The following is a 22,530-nucleotide window of genomic DNA, read 5'->3' as shown; positions in this document are numbered from 1 at the left end:
ATTAGTAACAGTAACAGTACATTAGTAACAGTAACATTACGTTAGTAACAGTACCATTATATTAGTAACAGTAACAGTACATTAGTAACAGTAACAGTACATTAGTAACAGTACATTAGTAACAGTACATTAGTAACAGTAACATTATATTAGTAACAGTAACAGTACATTAGTAACAGTACATTAGTAACAGTAACAGTACATTAGTAACAGTAACATTACGTTAGTAACAGTACCATTATATTAGTAACAGTAACAGTACATTAGTAACAGTAACATTACGTTAGTAACAGTACCATTATATTAGTAACAGTATCAGTACATTAGTAACAGTAACAGTACATTAGTAACAGTACATTAGTAACAGTAACAGTACATTAGTAACAGTACATTAGTAACAGTAACAGTACATTAGTAACAGTACATTAGTAACAGTAACAGTACATTAGTAACAGTACATTAGTAACAGTAACAGTACATTAGTAACAGTACATTAGTAACAGTAACAGTACATTAGTAACAGTACATTAGTAACAGTAACAGTACATTAGTAACAGTATATTAGTAACAGTAACAGTACATTAGTAACAGTAACAGTACATTAGTAACAGTAACAGTACATTAGTAACAGTAACAGTACATTAGTAACAGTACATTAGTAACAGTAACAGTACATTAGTAACAGTACATTAGTAACAGTAACAGTACATTAGTAACAGTACATTAGTAACAGTAACAGTACATTAGTAACAGTACATTAGTAACAGTAACAGTACATTAGTAACAGTAACAGTACATTAGTAACAGTAACATTACGTTAGTAACAGTACCATTATATTAGTAACAGTAACAGTACATTAGTAACAGTAACAGTACATTAGTAACAGTACATTAGTAACAGCACATTAGTAACAGTAACAGTATATTAGTAACAGTAACAGTACGTTAGTAACAGTAACATTATATTAGTAACAGTAACAGTACATTAGTAACAGTAACAGTACATTAGTAACAGTACATTAGTAACAGCACATTAGTAACAGTAACATTATATGCGTTTGGTGTGGAGGGAGGACCCGAATCCAAGTCCAGAATCCTGTGTTGGCTTTAGACAACACTTCTGATCAAGTTGTATTGTTTCAAAATGTTTGTCATCACCTGTCAATCACCTCAATAGGTACATGTGTAGATTTGACAGCTCTGTTCCTTTTAGGACTGTGTCGTCTCATGACGTGTGAAGGTGAGTCCGGGTCCTCGTCAGTCAGACTCTTCTGCACCTCAAGTGGTTTAAAAACCCTGTACCAACCTCGGTAAGTTATGGTACGATGGTGAGTATTTAAATGTGCGCTCTGTGTCCTGGGTGGTTACTCAGGGCTTCTGCTTGCTGCTAACTCTGATCACTCTGTTGTCACGCTGCCAAATGTGTGCATCAAACTTCCAACCTTCTCTCCACCTTACTTTAAAAGACCAGACAGGGGAAAAGTACGAAACTAAATACTAAATACAAAGATTGTACATTCAGAAACGAGACTTCAAAGGTATTTGAGCAACATCTGAAGGTATGAATCACTGGAAATGAGATATTTCAAATGTTCAAGTCTAACGATGACACTGAAGACGATCTGCTCCATCTCAGAGTCACGGGTCGTCTCTCCAAACATCTCCCTGCAGCCTGTGTGGGAAGGTGAAATCGGGGCCACGCCAGTCAGACTCACCTGCACCCTGAGTGGTTATTTCCCAGACAGACTGAGTGTGGAGTGGAAACAGAACAATCGGCCTCTGAACACGGAGGAAACCCAGCAGAAGCTGCAGAGTGTGGCGGGAGTGGAGAAAACCTTCAGTCTGAGCAGTGAGATTAAACCAAACATCAACGAGTGGGAGAAAGGATCAAGCTTCACCTGCAGATCCACTCACAACGGCGCCGAGTTTCTTAAGTCAATAAGTATTTGTCAGAGTAAGTATCTGTGGCTACACGTGCTAATATGCTGCTGCTCTATCACAAGAATGTGAGCAAATATTTGTTCCTGCAGTTCAACCGAGAACCCCTCCTTCCATTCACGTGGACATATCCAGCTTCAGAACGGAGTCAGTGAAAGCAGTGAAAGCAACATGTGTGATCTGCACTGGATTTGATGCTGAGGTCACCTGGCTGCTGGATGGGAGAGTTTCACCAAGTAACACGGTGAACCGGGACAGAAACACGACTCATGTGGTCAGTACACTGAGCGTTTCCTCAAGTCAGTGGGAACGACTGAAGCATGTGACATGCAGAGCAGAACACGAGTGTTTCCGATCCACAGAGAGCACCGTGAAGCTCGAAGGTAAGACAGGGTTGTTGAGTTTATGATCTGTAACCAAGGTTTTATTTATGCTCATGATTATGGTTTTAGGGGTCAAAGATCATTGGTGGAAAAACACGTAACACACCTGTATGTATTTTAATTTGTTGATATTTGTAAAGATAAACCTGCAAATGGTCTATCACATAAATAAATCTATCATCTGTTCAGCACGGACAGTTTAGTGTTTACAGCAATCATGTAATTGAAATATTAAAATGTGCATCCAGTGTTTAGAAAGGTTCTCACTGACCTGTGTTCTTTACTTCAGGCTCACGTGTCAATGTCAATGTGACACTGAATCGTCCAAGTTCCAAAACAGTGTTCACCCACAACCAGGCAAAGTTCGAGTGCGTCATCACTGGACAGGACAAGAGCGCAGTGAGGGAAACTACAGTCACCTGGAAGATCGATGGAGGAGATTTCGAGAGCCCTAATGTAACAACCAACACTAGCAGTGATGGGTCCAGGAAAACCAGCACTCTGACTACTTCTCACAGTGTCTGGAAAACAGCCAGTAATCTGAGCTGTTCTGCTGGAAGAGCAGATATGACACCGATTACCCGAGAGCTGAGAGTCCACACAGGAGGTAACAGTTGGAGCCGTGATCAGTGAATCTGTTCTACACACACAAACATGTCAGACTGAGAAACCGAGTGTTTGTTTCAGATGGGTCAGAGCCGACGGTGACGGTCCACATCCTCCCTGAGGAGGACATCGGCTCGGCTGAGTTCTCTCTGGTGTGTCTGGTCTCTGGTCGGGTGCTGCAGGATTACTACATCGCCTGGTCCGAAGGGGACGGAAATTATGAGGATGGCATCGACTTCCCTCCACAGAAGACCAAAACTGGGTCCTACTTAGTAGCTAGTGTGTACAAGACCAGCCCAGAAAAGTGGAACGGGAAGAAAATGTTCTCCTGCAACGTCTGGCCTGTCGGGAACGATCGGATCGTGAGGCCCCGAGGAGTGTCTAAGACTATTAACAACTCAGTGGAGTGTGACAAATAGCAGAACACGCTTCAAATGTGGCGTTTGTATTGTATCCATAGCTGTGTTTGTCACAATGTCTGACAGCTTGAAGTTTATATTAGTAACAGTAACAGTACGTTAGTAACAGTACCATTATATTAGTAACAGTAACAGTACATTAGTAACAGTAACAGTACATTAGTAACAGTACATTAGTAACAGCACATTAGTAACAGTAACATTACATTAGTAACAGTACCAGTACATTAGTAACAGTAACAGTACATTAGTAACAGTACATTAGTAACAGCACATTAGTAACAGTAACAGTATATTAGTAACAGTAACAGTACGTTAGTAACAGTAACATTATATTAGTAACAGTAACAGTACATTAGTAACAGTAACAGTACATTAGTAACAGTACATTAGTAACAGCACATTAGTAACAGTAACAGTATATTAGTAACAGTAACAGTACGTTAGTAACAGTACCATTATATTAGTAACAGTAACAGTACATTAGTAACAGTAACAGTACATTAGTAACAGTACATTAGTAACAGCACATTAGTAACAGTAACATTATATTAGTAACAGTACCAGTACATTAGTAACAGTACATTATTAACAGTAACAGTACATTAGCAACAGTACATTAGTAACAGTACATTAGTAACAGTAACATTATATTAGTAACAGTAACAGTACATTAGTAACAGTACATTAGTAACAGTACATTAGTAACAGCACATTAGTAACAGTAACATTATATTAGTAACAGTACCAGTACATTAGTAACAGTACATTATTAACAGTAACAGTATATTAGTAACAGTAACAGTACGTTAGTAACAGTACCATTATATTAGTAACAGTAACAGTACATTAGTAACAGTAACAGTACATTAGCAACAGTACATTAGTAACAGTACATTAGTAACAGTAACATTATATTAGTAACAGTAACAGTACATTAGTAACAGTACATTAGTACTAAAGGTACTGTAACTGTTTTAAAAATTAAATTATATCCAATGTGACATTACACTACTAATACTACTTACGCTGTAGTACTAATACTAGCACATTTACACTTCAGAAGTCCGAGAGCACTTTAGTGTAGATTCTATTTGCATACAGTATATGTACTGTGTGTACTGTGTGTATTTAATAAACACACCAATTTAATTCAGGATATATGTACAAAGCAAAGACTGTTGTTTCATATTTCAACATTTTCTCTGAGTCGCAGGCTTCAGCTAAACATTCATCAATCAATTTGCGTCAATGCAAATGATCAATCTCTATGTTTATTTATGTCACTGCAAACTGATGAGGAAACAGAATCACACGACTTTCACTTCATGTATGATGCTTCTTCTCTTCTCGTCTGTCTCCCAGGTCTGAGTCAGAGTCTGAACCAGAAACTGAGCTGTGCAGGAAACATGAAGGAACCAACCTCAGATGATGAGGAGGAGGATCTGGAGCTGGACTGTGGCAGTGGAATAAATCTATCACGTTTTGTTTCCCCATGTCCAGAGAAAACAGAACCGCCACGTGGACACGTGTAGCGCAGCTCGATGTCAAAGTTTATTTAGGTAATCCACATTTTAAAATAATATTTTTAGTGACTGTATTTCATCTTTAAATGTGATTATTGGTGACAGAGAATTTTACAGTAAGTTGTGATCTTTAGATTCTGTTCTTTGTTAAATTAAGCCTGTTGTAACATTCACCACTTCATTAGCTACAATTACCATATATATATAAATAATATGTATGTGTATTTATATACATATATATAGTTTGTTGTCATTAGTAGAATATTAGTATTACATAATGAATTTATGGTAAGTAATTAGAAATGTGAATTTAAGTTTCATGATTTTAATTAATATTTCAGACATTGCATGTTCATTTATTTAATATATTATTTACTTCAACATACAGATCCCCATTATTTCATTCTGTAAAATAAGCAAATGCATAGTTTATGTGATTATATCAATTTTTGATTTCAGATTTCAGTGGAACCAAATGAAAGTGATTCACGTCTCTGACTTCAGTATAAAAGATTTTTAAGAGTCGGCTTGATCCAGATGTTAAAATGTGATGGAATTTGTTTTGTAAGTGTCACATTAATTATTTTGTTCATCTTTTATCTTATTAAATAAAAGTTTAATCTCTTATTTGTAACATGCAATTTGTTTCATATTATTTTTTTAATCTTACCTTACTTGTACTTTTTACTTTTAGTAACGCTTTAATTAATGAATTTCCCTAAATTAACAGTATAATTCTCTGTAATATTGGTTTACCATTTTCATTGTGTCTCCAGAAAATAACATTTAAGCAGCTAAACTGAAACACATGTGTTTTTGAAAGAATGAAGCTACATGTATTAATGGAGAGTGACTGCTGCGTTTGGTGTGGAGGGAGGACCCGAATCCAAGTCCAGAATCCTGTGTTGGCTTTAGACAACACTTCTGATCAAGTTGTATTGTTTCAAAATGTTTGTCATCACCTGTCAATCACCTCAATAGGTACATGTGTAGATTTGACAGCTCTGTTCCTTTTAGGACTGTGTCGTCTCATGACGTGTGAAGGTGAGTCCGGGTCCTCGTCAGTCAGACTCTTCTGCACCTCAAGTGGTTTAAAAACCCTGTACCAACCTCGGTAAGTTATGGTACGATGGTGAGTATTTAAATGTGCGCTCTGTGTCCTGGGTGGTTACTCAGGGCTTCTGCTTGCTGCTAACTCTGATCACTCTGTTGTCACGCTGCCAAATGTGTGCATCAAACTTCCAACCTTCTCTCCACCTTACTTTAAAAGACCAGACAGGGGAAAAGTACGAAACTAAATACTAAATACAAAGATTGTACATTCAGAAACGAGACTTCAAAGGTATTTGAGCAACATCTGAAGGTATGAATCACTGGAAATGAGATATTTCAAATGTTCAAGTCTAACGATGACACTGAAGACGATCTGCTCCATCTCAGAGTCACGGGTCGTCTCTCCAAACATCTCCCTGCAGCCTGTGTGGGAAGGTGAAATCGGGGCCACGCCAGTCAGACTCACCTGCACCCTGAGTGGTTATTTCCCAGACAGACTGAGTGTGGAGTGGAAACAGAACAATCGGCCTCTGAACACGGAGGAAACCCAGCAGAAGCTGCAGAGTGTGGCGGGAGTGGAGAAAACCTTCAGTCTGAGCAGTGAGATTAAACCAAACATCAACGAGTGGGAGAAAGGATCAAGCTTCACCTGCAGATCCACTCACAACGGCGCCGAGTTTCTTAAGTCAATAAGTATTTGTCAGAGTAAGTATCTGTGGCTACACGTGCTAATATGCTGCTGCTCTATCACAAGAATGTGAGCAAATATTTGTTCCTGCAGTTCAACCGAGAACCCCTCCTTCCATTCACGTGGACATATCCAGCTTCAGAACGGAGTCAGTGAAAGCAGTGAAAGCAACATGTGTGATCTGCACTGGATTTGATGCTGAGGTCACCTGGCTGCTGGATGGGAGAGTTTCACCAAGTAACACGGTGAACCGGGACAGAAACACGACTCATGTGGTCAGTACACTGAGCGTTTCCTCAAGTCAGTGGGAACGACTGAAGCATGTGACATGCAGAGCAGAACACGAGTGTTTCCGATCCACAGAGAGCACCGTGAAGCTCGAAGGTAAGACAGGGTTGTTGAGTTTATGATCTGTAACCAAGGTTTTATTTATGCTCATGATTATGGTTTTAGGGGTCAAAGATCATTGGTGGAAAAACACGTAACACACCTGTATGTATTTTAATTTGTTGATATTTGTAAAGATAAACCTGCAAATGGTCTATCACATAAATAAATCTATCATCTGTTCAGCACGGACAGTTTAGTGTTTACAGCAATCATGTAATTGAAATATTAAAATGTGCATCCAGTGTTTAGAAAGGTTCTCACTGACCTGTGTTCTTTACTTCAGGCTCACGTGTCAATGTCAATGTGACACTGAATCGTCCAAGTTCCAAAACAGTGTTCACCCACAACCAGGCAAAGTTCGAGTGCGTCATCACTGGACAGGACAAGAGCGCAGTGAGGGAAACTACAGTCACCTGGAAGATCGATGGACGAGTTTTCGAGAGCCCTAATGTAACAACCAACACTAGCAGTGATGGGTCCAGGAAAACCAGCACTCTGACTACTTCTCACAGTGTCTGGAAAACAGCCAGTAATCTGAGCTGTTCTGCTGGAAGAGCAGATATGACACCGATTACCCGAGAGCTGAGAGTCCACACAGGAGGTAACAGTTGGAGCCGTGATCAGTGAATCTGTTCTACACACACAAACATGTCAGACTGAGAAACCGAGTGTTTGTTTCAGATGGGTCAGAGCCGACGGTGACGGTCCACATCCTCCCTGAGGAGGACATCGGCTCGGCTGAGGTCTCTCTGGTGTGTCTGGTCTCTGGTCGGGTGCTGCAGGATTACTACATCGCCTGGTCCGAAGGGGACGGAAATTATGAGGATGGCATCGACTTCCCTCCACAGAAGACCAAAACTGGGTCCTACTTAGTAGCTAGTGTGTACAAGACCAGCCCAGAAAAGTGGAACGGGAAGAAAATGTTCTCCTGCAACGTCTGGCCTGTCGGGAACGATCGGATCGTGAGGCCCCGAGGAGTGTCTAAGACTATTAACAACTCAGTGGAGTGTGACAAATAGCAGAACACGCTTCAAATGTGGCGTTTGTATTGTATCCATAGCTGTGTTTGTCACAATGTCTGACAGCTTGAAGTTTTCTCTGTTTGAAATAAATGTTGCACAGAAACTGTTTCTTCTCTCGGTTTTGTTCTGAGTTGCTTCAGCTCCTCTGTCTTCTGCACTGTGATACTGAGCCTGATCAACTGCAGGTTCTCTAAAATAGAACAGCTACAGATTCATTTACAATAAGATATACGGTGTTCATCAGTAATGTGACTGACTGGTCTCAACAGAGACAGTGCTGCGTTGATCTCCTTTTTTCATCTTCAGCACAGAAGAGCAGGAGACAAACGGTGACGTCTTTGGCTTCAGGCAGGTTAGAGAAAGATTATTGAGGTGTGTGAAGGGACGACGACGTTTCTCTGACATTAATAAAATGCTATGAATAACTCGTCACACAAATTTTTTCTTTCAGTTTTTCTGTGTATTTTTAATTAATATGCACAAAATCAATCCATTTTAAATTGTTATTATTATTTTATTATTGTCCACTTTGTATGTAATAATGATGGTACGGTTATTGTCCTACAATTGTAGGAAAATCCAAAATCAAATTCATCTTTAAGTAACAAGTTAGACACTGTGACTGTGTCCTGGAGCATGAGGATAAATCATTTTAAGTAAATTCAAAAATGTCATTAAACTTTTATCTTATTGTAAAACAATAAAAAAAAACTGCAGTTCCTACTAATTTATGTGAATTTATAAAAACTAACTAAAGACACTGATACTAATATGAGTATTAGTGAGCATGTGACCTTTTATGGGTTAGTTTTACTTTCAGTTAACACGACTCTGCGCACCATAAACGTCTCCTATGAGTTCAGCTGAGACGGTTTCAGTTTCCCAGGTTTCTAAACATATCATCTGCAGAGAGACACTGCGTCCTCTGTCTGCATCACTGGCTCCACATCTGTAGCCCTGAAACTTTGAGGAAACCAACAGAACTACAGATGAACTTCCTCGAAGCAAGAAATGCATCTGCCCAAGTCTTATTTGCATATCGACTTATATCAGTGTTTTAAGGACCCGATTAAATTGCCAGACACTTTATTTGCACACGAATATATAAAAAATCTACAAAGGAACCTGTCCAAGTCTTTATTTGAATATGAGCATGAAGCCAAACATGAATTCAGGCGTCAGTTGATGAGCCACTAATAAAAAGAGCATGACTAACATTACTGATTTAATCTGGATCATAGTTTTTATGTTATATTCAGCAGTACAATAAATAACAGGCGTTTGATGTCAGTCTGAACTTCTCCATCAGCCTTCATGCAGCTAAACCTCAAAGTTATTATAATCCTTCATTTTTACAGGATGTAAAGTCCAAGGTGACGTGATCCACCAGAGAGGGAGAGCTGCTTTTATTCTACTACTATTAACGACAGTACTGTCAGTGGTACTACTACAGTAGTAGTAGTACTACTGACAGTACTGTCAGTAGTACTACTACTGCTGTGTGTCAGCACCAGGAGATCCAGACCTCCACCTACGTACCTAGTCTCACCACCTGCTGCTGCTGGCGGAGATATTAGAACCTCCAGGAACATGTGATATTAGAACCTCCAGGAACATGTGATATTAGAACCTCCAGGAACATGTGATATTAGAACCTCCAGGAACATGTGATATTAGAACCTCCAGGAACATGTTCTAAACGACAAAAAGAATCAACGTTAAATGTCTGGACTTCCTAAAAGAACCTTTGGTTGATCTGCAGCTCAGTGAGAAATGTGAAGAAGTGTAAACGCTTCGTTCCAGATACTGTGAATAAAAAGGCTGAAAGGACCTTTAGTAGTAGTACTACTTCTACAGTAGTGTCCACTGCAGTACTACTACTGCTGCTACTACTACTGTAGTGTCCACTGCAGTACTACTACTGCAGTACGACTACTACTTGCTACTACTACAGTAGTGTCCACTGCAGTACGACTACTACTGCTACTGCTGCTACTACTACTACCACTACTACAACTACAGTACACTACTGTGTGTACTGTGTGTACTGTGTGTACTAACTTCAAGTTAAGTATTTGCTTTTGGAGATTTTCTGCAGTAACAAGTTTGTGACACAAGATGGAGCCACTTCTGCCATCCCCTGTCAGACAGTACATGAGAGTGTGTCCAAAGCCAGGGGGACCAGGAATCGAACCCCCGACCCCTGACCCAGGTTTGTAGACGACTGCTCTACCACCTGAGCTACTGAAGCCAACTGTAGTACTGCGACTACTAGTACTGGTGCTATTGTCTTTGTCACCATTTCCACCACTGTCATAAAGGCTGATCCTTTTACTGCTGTACTGTAAGTACCTGTTACTTCTTACTAGTATTACTTGTACTTACTTCATTAATGCTGTTCTCCTTGATCCCACCAGTTCAGCATGTTTCACCCTTCTCAAAATTTCAAGTGTCCGTTCACGCTGCAGCTGCTGTTCTGGATGCTGCAGGAACTACTGCAGCCACTGAAACCATTCAGCTTCATGCTTCCACTCACAATTTAAAACGCTCTGATATTTTTCACAGAATTCACAAATCCTCCTGAACTTTGAGGGACAGCTGTAAGACTCTATGTCTGTACGTCATACTTGATGTGCTCTGTGTGATGAATGTGTGTGTTTGGTCTTTGGAGCCAGCAGCCGGTCGGATGCTACGGCCAGACAATCAGAGATTGACCTGCACAGTAATCAGTACTACATGGATTCATCAGGTCTGAAGCTGCAGCGTTCGTAAACCCTTCTATCCAACACTAGGCCTGACAGTAGTAATGAACACCACAAACTTCAGTTAGTGCCATATTTTAGTGCAGGATAATTCAAACTGTTGAACATATTTACTGAAGATCGTAGAGTGACCCGCAGCTGATCAGTCACCAGGATTCTTCATCTCCTGGTTGGAGTGTGTTCACATTTTACTATTTTCTTTTGAACTCAACATTTTGTCTGACACACGTACATCAGCTGAAACTACTGATGTTTATCTCTGATCAGCGTCTAAATCACACGACGACTTTTTGAAATCCAGAGTCTGAGCTTCAGCTAATAAATATTCATTTGATCATCACTAGGTGGAGGGGTCCATGCAAATTCTGTATCTCCTTCATCAGTATTTATGTCGCTGCAAACTGATGAGGAGACAAAACCACGACTTTCACTACATGTATGATGTCTGTTCTTCTTTTGTCCCTAGGTGAAGATGAAGGAAAATCCGAGAAGGGGAAGGACTGGACCGGAGAAATGGACAAACATTTCTGTGGGAATGGAAACTCTCAGTCAGATCCAATCTGAATCACTTCCCAATTTCCAGAGAGCAACACATGTGGTGCAGCACGAGAAGTCCCAGTTGATTCAGGTAACCCTCATTTTAAAATGATTGGAGAGACTATACCTTAACTTTCAATTAACTTACTTCATAAAAAAAATGTACTGCTTCAGTAGCTACAATAAAATAAAAAGGTTAAACTGAGAAAAGAATTCTTTAAAATGAGCAAGTGAACACCTGTGATGTTTATGTGATTATATCAATTTTTGATTTCAGATTTCAGTGGAACCAAATGAAAGTGATTCACGTCTCTGACTTCAGTATAAAATCTTCCAGCTGAGAAAACCAACAAATACAGTTGGATCCAGATGTTGAAATCTTACTGGATCTGTCTTGTAAGTGTTCTGATACATTCATTCACTGACTGGAAAAGGTTTATGTTGAATATGTTTCTCTTTAACTAAAGTGCAAACGGCATTATGTTTTTAATAGTTACGCTGTGATGCAGCAGATTTTTTAAATGAACTGCTGCATTTGTCAACGGAAAGAGAGATGAAATATTAACTCATGACGTGTGAAGGTGAGTCCGGGTCCTCGTCAGTCAGACTCTTCTGCACCTCAAGTGGTTTAAAAACCCTGTACCAACCTCGGTAAGTTATGGTACGATGGTGAGTATTTAAATGTGCGCTCTGTGTCCTGGGTGGTTACTCAGGGCTTCTGCTTGCTGCTAACTCTGATCACTCTGCTGTCACGCTGCCAAATGTGTGCATCAAACTTCCAACCTTCTCTCCACCTTACTTTAAAAGACCAGACAGAGGAAAAGTACGAAACTAAATACTAAATACAAAGATTGTACATTCAGAAACGAGACTTCAAAGGTATTTGAGCAACATCTGAAGGTATGAATCACTGGAGACACAAAAAGATTTTCATACTCAGATAAAGGTCACATCTATTCAGCACGGTGTTAATGTGCTAGAGCAGCAGTTACACGGTAAGTGGTTAAACTGTGGTCATGTGAACATACTGACCATAATGTTCACATGTGTATCTAGTGTTTAGAAAGGTTCTCACTGATCTTTGTTCTTTACTTCAGGCTCACGTGTCAATGTCAATGTGACACTGAATCGTCCAAGTTCCAAAACAGTGTTCACCCACAACCAGGCAAAGTTCGAGTGCGTCATCACTGGACAGGACAAGAGCGCAGTGGAGGAAACTACAGTCACCTGGAAGATCGATGGAGGAGATTTCGAGAGCCCTAATGTAACAACCAACACTAGCAGTGATGGGTCAAGGAAAACCAGCACTCTGACTACTTCTCACAGTGTCTGGAAAACAGCCAGTAATCTGAGCTGTTCTGCTGGAAGAGCAGATATGACACCGATTACCCGAGAGCTGAGAGTCCACACAGGAGGTAACAGTTGGAGCCGTGATCAGTGAATCTGTTCTACACACACAAACATGTCAGACTGAGAAACCGAGTGTTTGTTTCAGATGGGTCAGAGCCGACGGTGACGGTCCACATCCTCCCTGAGGAGGACATCGGCTCGGCTGAGGTCTCTCTGGTGTGTCTGGTCTCTGGTCGGGTGCTGCAGGATTACTACATCGCCTGGTCCGAAGGGGACGGAAATTATGAGGATGGCATCGACTTCCTCCACAGAAGACCAAAACTGGGTCCTACTTAGTAGCTAGTGTGTACAAGACCAGCCCAGAAAAGTGGAACGGGAAGAAAATGTTCTCCTGCAACGTCTGGCCTGTCGGGAACGATCGGATCGTGAGGCCCCGAGGAGTGTCTAAGACTATTAACAACTCAGTGGAGTGTGACAAATAGCAGAACACGCTTCAAATGTGGCGTTTGTATTGTATCCATAGCTGTGTTTGTCACAATGTCTGACAGCTTGAAGTTTTCTCTGTTTGAAATAAATGTTGCACAGAAACTGTTTCTTCCTTGTTCTTGAGTGACTTCAGTGTTTTATATGAGAATTGTTGTGTCAGTTTACTGAACATCCACACGTGGCAGTGGTCAGTGAGTGCATCACGCTTTATTAGAATTCTTATTAGAATCAGAAAATATTAAGAGAGATTAAAACCTTCCTGAAACAAAACATGAATCGAAGGAAAGCAAATCAAAAGTCAAAGACGTCCTGTTCATCTCCTTTTTATTTCTTCCACTACATGGTGACTGATTAGTTGTATTGAAACATAATGTTTAAGAGACTATTTTAATCCAGAAAACGTGATTGTTACAAATCTTTATAAGATCCTACGATGTGTCCAGTTTGTGGAATAACATTACACTTCAAAATGGAATTAAGCAGCAAGTTTAGGACATTTACCACGTCCTGGTGCATGAGGAGAAACATTTAACAATGTTGTTGACCCTATTCTTCTGCTCAGAACGATGGACTGTAGTGAAGGTCCACACTGTGGCAACTCTCCACCTCCGTGAAACTCCACACTGAATCACTAAGCTTTCACTTTTCAGATGAGGTGAGAATATAGGATGAGATGGATCCACAGACGGCCGCACGTTATAACCTACTATATATGTGATAAATTATTTCAGACAGATACTAATTAGAGGCCATATGAACATGAGGGGTAGTGAGCAACACAACCAGCTTTTAATTTGAGTCCCAGGGAACCACGTCCACTCAACATACGGTAAACTGGTGAGTTTCCCGGTTTCTAAACATATCATGCTGTCTGTGTCATCTCTCTGCACCACTGGCTCCACACCTGTAGTAGTGAAACTTTGTGGAAACCCAACAGAAACTACTGGTAAACTCTCTCAAAAGAAGAGACACAACTAACTGCGTCTCTATTTGCATATCAACACGAATCCCAACACGAACTCAGTCGTCGAATGATCAGCAGCAGTCACTAAGAACGAAACTGAAATAAGTTGGAAAATAGGACAGATCATCATTATTAGTTTCTATTAAACCCAATGAAAATGTGTAGAAATAAATATTATATTATAGTACTATAGCACAGACTAAAACCCGACAAACTACCAACTGATGGACCTGTGCGTGTAACAACGACCTCACAGTTTTGCTTTCGTTTCCTGTTCACTCTGTGGACCTGTTTGGTTTTGGTGTTTTCCAACTCCACTTGTGATGGGAAGTAGAAATGTAAAGAAAAGGAAACCAGGAAATGGAAACAAATAATCCAAAATCACAGAACCTGCTGCCTGAAGGTTTGCTACACACTTGGTATCATAAAAATGTTACTTTACCCACGTGGATAAAAACGTCCACTGAGTCCCTGAACATGTGAGTGTGAATCTCAACAAACTACTAAATTAAGTATGAAGTAACAGTATACTGTACTCTACTGCACTCTGTGTGTAAACTGACTCTACTCTGAAATAAACCCGAAGTTAAATGTCAGAGTTTTTTCTGCAGTAACAAGTTTGTGACACCAGATAGAGCTACTACTACTACCACTGTAACTATACTGCATGATACTGTACTGCAAGTACTAGTGGCTACTGTCTTATCACTACTACCTCTACTGTAACACATACTGATACTTTTCCTGCTGTCCAATACGTATTTTCATTTTTTCCTTCTAGTATCTAAACCTGTGACTTCTACTGAATGCAGTATATATGTACTATAAATACTGCTTGAGCAGTAGTATTTTGTCTTATCGTAACTATTATTTTTATCACTGGATTCTTCAGTGATAGTTCAGTGTTCACTTTTAACCGTTCTGTTTCCTCTAGAGATATTTGTCTTGTTCCTATCTGCGTCATAAGACAGACAGAGAATACACTCTAAGCTCTCAGTGGTGACCTCTATACGAGACATGTCCAGATCTGCTGTACTGTCATCAGTACTACTCTCTACCTGCAGTACTCCTGAGACATTTTAATACCTCGGCAGACCCTGAGCTAAACAATGTAGGTTTTGGTTAAGGACTGATGATGTCTTTGGACTTTGGTTTCTTCAATGAGCCGGTTTTTGTACTAATTGTTTGGCCTTTGTTAGCTCTGTTTTTATATTAGCTTTTCTTTCTTTAGGCCAAGATCAGTCCAAAGACACAAGGATGTTCAGTGAGGTGACAAAGAACCAGTAACAGCTGCAGAGTTAAAGGATTAGTGAAGCTGGTTAACGTCTTTGTTCATGTGTCAACCATAAAATGGGCATGGTTTTCATTAAAGGAAAGCACGGAGGAGGCCACTCCAGACAAACGCAGCAACACACCTGACGTTTGTCAAAGACCCCTGTAACACCTCACAACCCTACTGAGAAAATGTCTTGGACAGATGAAACCACAACAGAGCTGTTTGTGAAGAACATGCAGCACTAAATATGATAGAAAAAGAAAGTGAAGCACTGTTATTTGGGGCTTTGCTGCCTCTGGACCTGGACCTCCTGTCATTGTTGAGGGAAGATGAATTCCCAAACATTAAGTTCATCAAGAAATCCTGCAGGATGATGTCTGGAGAAGCTGGGTGATGGAACAGGACAAGGAACAAGACAATAACCCTAAAATTCAGAGTAAATAAAGAACATCAGAGACACAAAATCCACCTAATGTGTTGGACTAGTCAGAACCCAGACCTGAATCCAAAGGAGTTGATTTGTTGTTTAGGTCTAATCCACAGCTACGGGAAGAGGTTGTTGTGGCCAAAAGTTCAAACCAATTATTAAAACACTTACTTTTTCTTGTTTAGAAATAAAGGTGAAAGATCAGAACTGTTTGTTTTATCAGCTCGTAAACATAGCGTCTGATGAGATTTGTGAGTTTGGTGACAATCAGATCACGGTTCATGTTCAATTCCAGGAACCTGTAAATACACATGTATATAAACTGTACTGTAGTACAAATATAATATTAGATGTATTCTGTACGTGAGTTTGCATTTCATAGTTTCATTAAACGTATCTTCGTTTTTCGTTTTTGATCATATTTATTTTTATGGTGAAATGAAAACCTGCAGCAGATCAGATCTGGACACATGCAAATAAAAGATTTTTCACACACTCACTTTTGGAATTAGTGAGCGTGTGATGTGGTTTAGTTTTCCTCTCAGTCACACCACAGGAAACGTCACTTTGCCCAACATGCCGTGAAGCTCTGATCTTTCAGTTTCCCAGGTTTCTAAACATATCATCTGCAGAGAGACACTGCGTCCTCTGTCTGCACCACTGGCTCCACACCTGTAGCCCTGAAACTTTGAGGAAACCAACAGAACTACAGATGAACTTCCTCGAAGCAAGAAATGCATCTGCCCGAGTATTATTTGCATATTGACTTATATCAGTGTTTTAAGGACCCGATTAAATTGCCAGACACTTTATTTGCACACGGGTATATGAAGTGGGACGCAGGGAAAGAGGGTAACAGAAGGCACGTGGGAAAACCCAAAGCACAACTAAACATAAACACTCAAGGAGCTCAGTCCAAAGAGCATCAACCCAAACTGTGAATTCAATAAACAAGAACATAAAACGGTGTTACAACAACAAAAAATATCACTGCAAATAACTCAAGTAAGCAAGTAGCAACAGAATATCTCTACCAAAAGGAGGAGAAACCCTACAAAAGTCCATAATCCAGGGGCAGAACCCAGGAAGAGGCTCCGAGAGAGAGAGAGAGAGCCGGGAAGACAAGTCTACTAGTTGTTGTGTTGCTGGGAGCAGCATGAAACCTGACAGTGGTGTTGAGTGGGAGCTTATGAAGGGCGGCTGGAGCGCAGTTGAAGCTGATAATAAGGGGTAGATAGACAGAGGGCAAGGCCAGGCAGGGATCGTGACATCCACACACAAGATCCCAAAGTCAAATGAAAGAGTGTCTGTGACTAACAATGAAACTGGAAATACATTTTAAATAAAAAGGAACAGAAGCACATTTAAGGCATCATCTTATTTTGCATTCTTATGCTTCATCCCTGAATATTATAGGAGAAGAGATCAGTCAGAGCAAAGAGAAGCTGTTTTTAAAGAGAACAACTTGAGAGGGATTGGTAGTGAGGTGGGTGGGGTTCCTGAAAGCACCTAAAACCAGCAGTAATTCCCACTGAGGCGTCATTGAACGCATCACAGGTCATCGTCTTTTAACGCCTTGTAGTTTTTGTCTTTCTCGTTAATGTTCTGCACCCTGCATCACTGTTATTGTCAGAAATCAGAAGCTACTGATTTTGTCTTAAGAAACTGTATGTTTTTAAAAAAAGGAGCTTCACACAACCTTATCAGGTCTGCAAATCTCAGACGTTGTGAAGTGATACACTTTTCTCTCTAATGACCTCATTAAATACACGTTAATTAACATCAGCATTCACTAATGTTCAGCACCTGTCGTTGACAGTTCCTTGATAGCTATTACTTCATGAGTAGGTGTGTGGTGAGGTACAGGACATATACGTGTGATACTTTAAAATGAAATGTTAAGAACTATTCCGTAAGATAAAGGTAATGACTGCTTTACCACTTTATGACAGAATGAATCACTTTGACTGTTACGTATCATGAACATGAAAAGTATGAAAAGTATTTAACTCATCGCTACACATGAGACCATAAAAACAAAACAATGAACGGATACTAAAAACAATGAACACACAGTTCAGATTTTTCCTGGGGTTAGAACAAGGTTCTGGGTAGAACAAGGTCCAGGGTAGAACAAGGTTCTGGGTGGAACAAGGTCCAGGGTTCAACAAGGTCCAGGGTTCAAGAAGTTCCAGGGTAGAACAAGGTTCTGGGCTATTTTACATATTTTACTATTCTGTCTATATCTATTGCGTTTTTCTGTATGATTTTAATGGGTTATGTTGTATTTATGTTGGTTGTTGGGATCTTTTCTGTTTGTGGTTCCTTTTCTCTGTCTGTGTTGAGACCACGTTAATGAAGGCCAAAACTATTTCCCTCTGGGGATTAATAAAGTTTTTGATTCTTGAAATCTTACGCAACCTCGCCTGAGTTGGAGTTCCCAGCATGCAATCCTGTCTGCTTCCTCTCCGCTGGACGATCACTGTAGCTCTTGTTTGGAGAAAAAACACACACACCAACAAAACCTGTGAAGTGGAGCACACAAAAATAAAATGTACACTTAAACAGCAATAAAAACATACTGAGGACTGATCAGTGCATTTGTTTTTGAAAGCAGGTTGTACCTTGAAAAAAAAACTACAGAAAATCTGACATAACAACCCCTTAGTGAGGATCTCAAAAGTTACATGTGAATGGAGTTACAACAAAACTTTGCAAGAGACAAACAGATTCTTCATACACTTTGTAGAACAGGATACACCTGTAAAACCTGTGGGGTAGGTGTTCTGGGGAGACGGGACAGGAGGAGGACTGCCACTGTAGGTCAGTGGAATCACAACCTGTGGCTGTTTCTTCTTGGGAATTTGACGAGAAAGGTGCCCTCTGACAACAAAGAAGGGCAATACCACAAAACTCAGACCGAAACTCTCTAAAAACAAAAAAACCAACAGATGATTGTGGTATTATTCTATGCCGAATTATCAGAAAAACGGGGGACTAAATTCGTATTAAAAAAGTTCTTTACATTCATTAAGTCTGTTTGTTATTTTTTTTTTTAGCATGAGTCTTAAATACCAACAACTTTTCTTAGCGGAATCGTGCTGAAGGAGGGACTTTTTAATGGGAAATTCCTAATTAATTCTGGTCTAAGGCCAATAGGTTACTTATTTATCTGGTCACTTCACTACTACACAAATTCAAAAGCAGTTACTACACGACGTTTAAATCAGCCTTCAAGATTGATTTTACAACTTTGTCAGGCCGGTTGCAGCCAGGCTAAGCTGCTAAGTTGTCCGGTTAGCCTGAGTTAGATCGCGGGGCTGGGACTGTCTTCTTCTGCTAAAATGGTTTCGTAAATTCTCCGGCCTACTTATGTGGTAGGTGTCTTGGTGCTGTTTCGGTTGGTTAACAAAGCAAACATTCGTGTTAAAAAAAGCAATTTCTGTAACCTAAAAGGTTTGAGAAGGAAAGCTACTTTCCTTCAAACATTTAGCTAGGCAGGCCCAGAGAAATGACCAACAAATCAACACGGAAGAGGGAAAAACGGTCTCTGAAGTGGCATGATTAACGTAATCACGTGCGATTAGCTTTATTGATAAAAAAAAACACACATTACACTTAGTAATTAGAAACGTTTGCATTTTATTTAGTAATTGATTATCTGAATCATTTCTTGGGAACGGTCTAGGTCGTTAGGGGAAAAACCTAGAACTGGAAATCGGTAATGTACCACTACTTTAAAACTACATAACGTACTAATGAATTCTTCTCCCCACTGCAAACCACAGTCAAACAGGCAAATAAACAAACTAACAACAAACAATCAATAAATAATAATAAATATGACTAAAAAATTTGAAAAAGCAAAGCAGCAAATAAGAAAATAAAAATGACGTGATACATTTTACTGGTAAGGACTACCATATATTACTAATAATAATAATAATCATCATAATAATAATACAAAACTAATTACTCAATTCCTGAATTTTGTCCAATTTCTTAAGAGGAGAAGGAAGAATTACATGTTTCCTTTGAGATCGTTATGAGCAAACCACATATTTAGAAAAAAAATACAATTATATGAACAGTTGAATTTCATTTGTTTACATATTTTTATTTTTATTAATACACAGTATAAATATAAAAATGTATATTTATGCAATTGATTCTAAATGTGCATAAGAAGAACTATTGATATTATTTACATATACAAAACAAATGCAGAATAAATGAATCAGGCAGAGATGGCCAACAAGTAAATTACAGAGAATATCAAAAATTATGCATTTCATTCATACCATTAGTATAAAAACTTACCGTATGTAACTGGCTTCCAGTTTTACTGTTTCAACTTCTAAAACCTACTGGTCAGGAACATTGAACTGTGCAGCTTGCTTTAACGTGTCACACACAACAATTTAAAAAGGGGCAGTTTTTTCATGACTGATTCAAACATCCATCAATGATCATACCTTTAGTGATATTAAAGTGGGCTGATTTTTAAAAAAGCAATTGTGGAAAAAAAAAAAAAAAGGAGAATTACGGCTGACAGCGGGGGCTTCTCCATGTGTACTTTGGTTCAGATGACTCACAGCCCACCACTGAATACGTCACTGTTAGGATCATTTCCTGGCACAAGGCTTTATTCCAAGCATTCGGACAAACAATCGTTGTTCGTGTGTTGTTGGTTTCTGAAAAAGAAGAAATATAAAAAAATCCAAATCCACCATAGGTAGGGAACAAAACAATGACATGTTGTTTTCTCCTAAACATTTGGCATGATGAATACCACCGTTTTACATGTTATAACATACCACTTGCACCAAGAGGGAGGGCTGGCAAACAATATTCACGCTAAAAAATCCACATTGTAAGAGGTCTGTAGTGAAACTTGCCTTCCATATGGAAACCTACCACTTTGAGAACTATCTGTTCTGAGGGCTTGCGGTTTTACTTGCTGGTTCCTAGAGTTAGAGTTTTTTCCAGATTTTTGTAGAATGGGAGGCAGCCGCTCCGTGTATCCGTAGTAGAGTTCCCCAGCCGGGACTAAAAAAACCTCTGTCAGGCAAGAAAACTAAGAGATGGGTTCAGAGTTCACCTGATCCATCTCTAACCTATAAGCTTTTTTATAAAAACGGAAAAATTTTTGAAAGTTCTAGTCCTAAATGTAGAGGGGGGGGTCTGCCTCCGAAACCGAACTGTCCCACCTGTCGAGGAGCCGCACGCTTCTCCGGGGATGATGGAGAAGTAGAAGTCCTTTATTGTACAGAATCCTCTCTCCTTTTTCTCTCTGTGGTTCAATTGGAAAAACAATGCCACCATTTTCATGTTTAACTTTGTGTTCTTTCTTCTCTTTTAGTTGGTTTTCCTTCCCTCTGTCTTCCTCTTCTCTGTATTTTCTGCAGGGTCTTCCTCGGGCCTGGAAGCCTGTTACATCTCCAGGAATCCAGTTCCAAACCTGCCCAAATGTTCTTTTGCTGCTTGTGTTGTCTTTATTGCTGTTGTCTTTAATTGCCCTGCGTTCTTTTCTCTTCTCTTTCCACTCACCCCTAAACCGGTCGAGGTTAGACTGGCCCGCCCCACTATGAGCCCTGGTTCTGCTTGGGAGGTTTTCTTCCTCTTAACGGGGAGTTGTTTTTCCTCTCCACTGTTGCCTAAAAACTTGCTCCCAAAAAATGGATTGTGGGTTTCTGATCTTTTTTTTATATAATTATAACTCGTATAATCTTAAAACCTTTAAAAAAATAAAAAAACTTGTTAAAACGTGCTGAGATGTACAATTTGGCGCTTATTACAAATTAAAAACTGAATGAATTGAACTGAATTGTGCCCCCTGCCCGTTCAGCCAGCAGAGACTTATTAACATTTCAGGGCTCCTTTTACCTGTGGGACTTCACTCTCTACAAATCCTCTCCCTCTATATAAAGGGGTGGGGAAAGGAACTGGACAATTGATGTTTATAATTTGCTTTTGTCATTCCACTCTAGTCTATAAATATTTGGACCCATTTCATTCATCTCACATATTCTGTAATTATATTGCGTTTTTCTATAATTTGATAATTAAACTTGGGAACCTTGTTCTACCCGGAACCTTGTTGTACCGTGGGACTTGTTGGAACCCTGAACCTGTTCTACCCTGGACCTTGTTGAAACCCCTGGGGACCCGGTTCTACCGTTGGACCTGTTGAACCCTGAAAACCTTGGTGAACCTGGAACTTGTTCTACCCAGGCCCTTGGTCTAACCGGGCCTTGGTTGAACCCTGACCTTGTTTCTTACCCAGACCCTGTTGTACTCTGGACCTTGTTGAAAAACCCATGGACCTGTTCTACCAGGAACTTTTTTCTTACCCTGGGAACCTTCGTTGGAACCCTGGACCTTTGTTCTACCCCGGAACTTTGTTCTACCCCTCGACCTTGTTGAACCTGAGGGAACCTTGTTCTACCCCAGACCTTGTTTCTACGCCCTGGCTCTTTTTCTACAAGAACCCTTGTTCTTCTACCCTGGAAACTTCTTGAACCCTGGACCTTGTTGACCCTGGACCTTGGTTCTACCCAGAAAAACCTGTTCTACCCCTGAACTTGTTCTACCCAGAACTTGGTTCTAACCCTGGAACTTCTGAAAACCCTGGACCTTGGCTGAAAACCCTGGGACTTTGTTCTACCCAGAAAACCTGTCTACCCTGGAACCCTTGTTCATA

General features: G+C 39.9%; 3 gene segments (V, D, J or C); all 3 read left to right on the top strand.

The window, feature by feature from the left end:
- The first annotated feature begins 1,054 nt into the window (after positions 1–1,054).
- LOC113164917 lies at positions 1,055–3,403 on the top strand. The segment is given in 4 exon segments: positions 1,055–1,954; positions 2,031–2,321; positions 2,611–2,928; positions 3,009–3,403. Coding segments are annotated over 4 exon segments (1,326 nt in total).
- An 882-nt stretch (positions 3,404–4,285) lies between these two features.
- LOC113164914 lies at positions 4,286–8,131 on the top strand. The segment is given in 6 exon segments: positions 4,286–4,908; positions 5,332–5,436; positions 5,890–6,630; positions 6,707–6,997; positions 7,287–7,604; positions 7,685–8,131. Coding segments are annotated over 4 exon segments (1,326 nt in total).
- A 3,117-nt stretch (positions 8,132–11,248) lies between these two features.
- The window catches only part of LOC113164913, a 35,212-nt gene continuing 23,930 nt past the window's right edge, over positions 11,249–22,530 (top strand). Inside the window, exons 1-3 of the C gene segment in view lie at positions 11,249–11,415; positions 11,602–11,720; positions 11,818–11,905.

Source organism: Anabas testudineus, chromosome 2 (genome assembly GCF_900324465.2).
Source record: "Anabas testudineus chromosome 2, fAnaTes1.2, whole genome shotgun sequence".
Lineage (NCBI taxonomy): Eukaryota > Metazoa > Chordata > Actinopteri > Anabantiformes > Anabantidae > Anabas > Anabas testudineus.
This window is presented reverse-complemented; position numbering and strand designations above follow the sequence as displayed.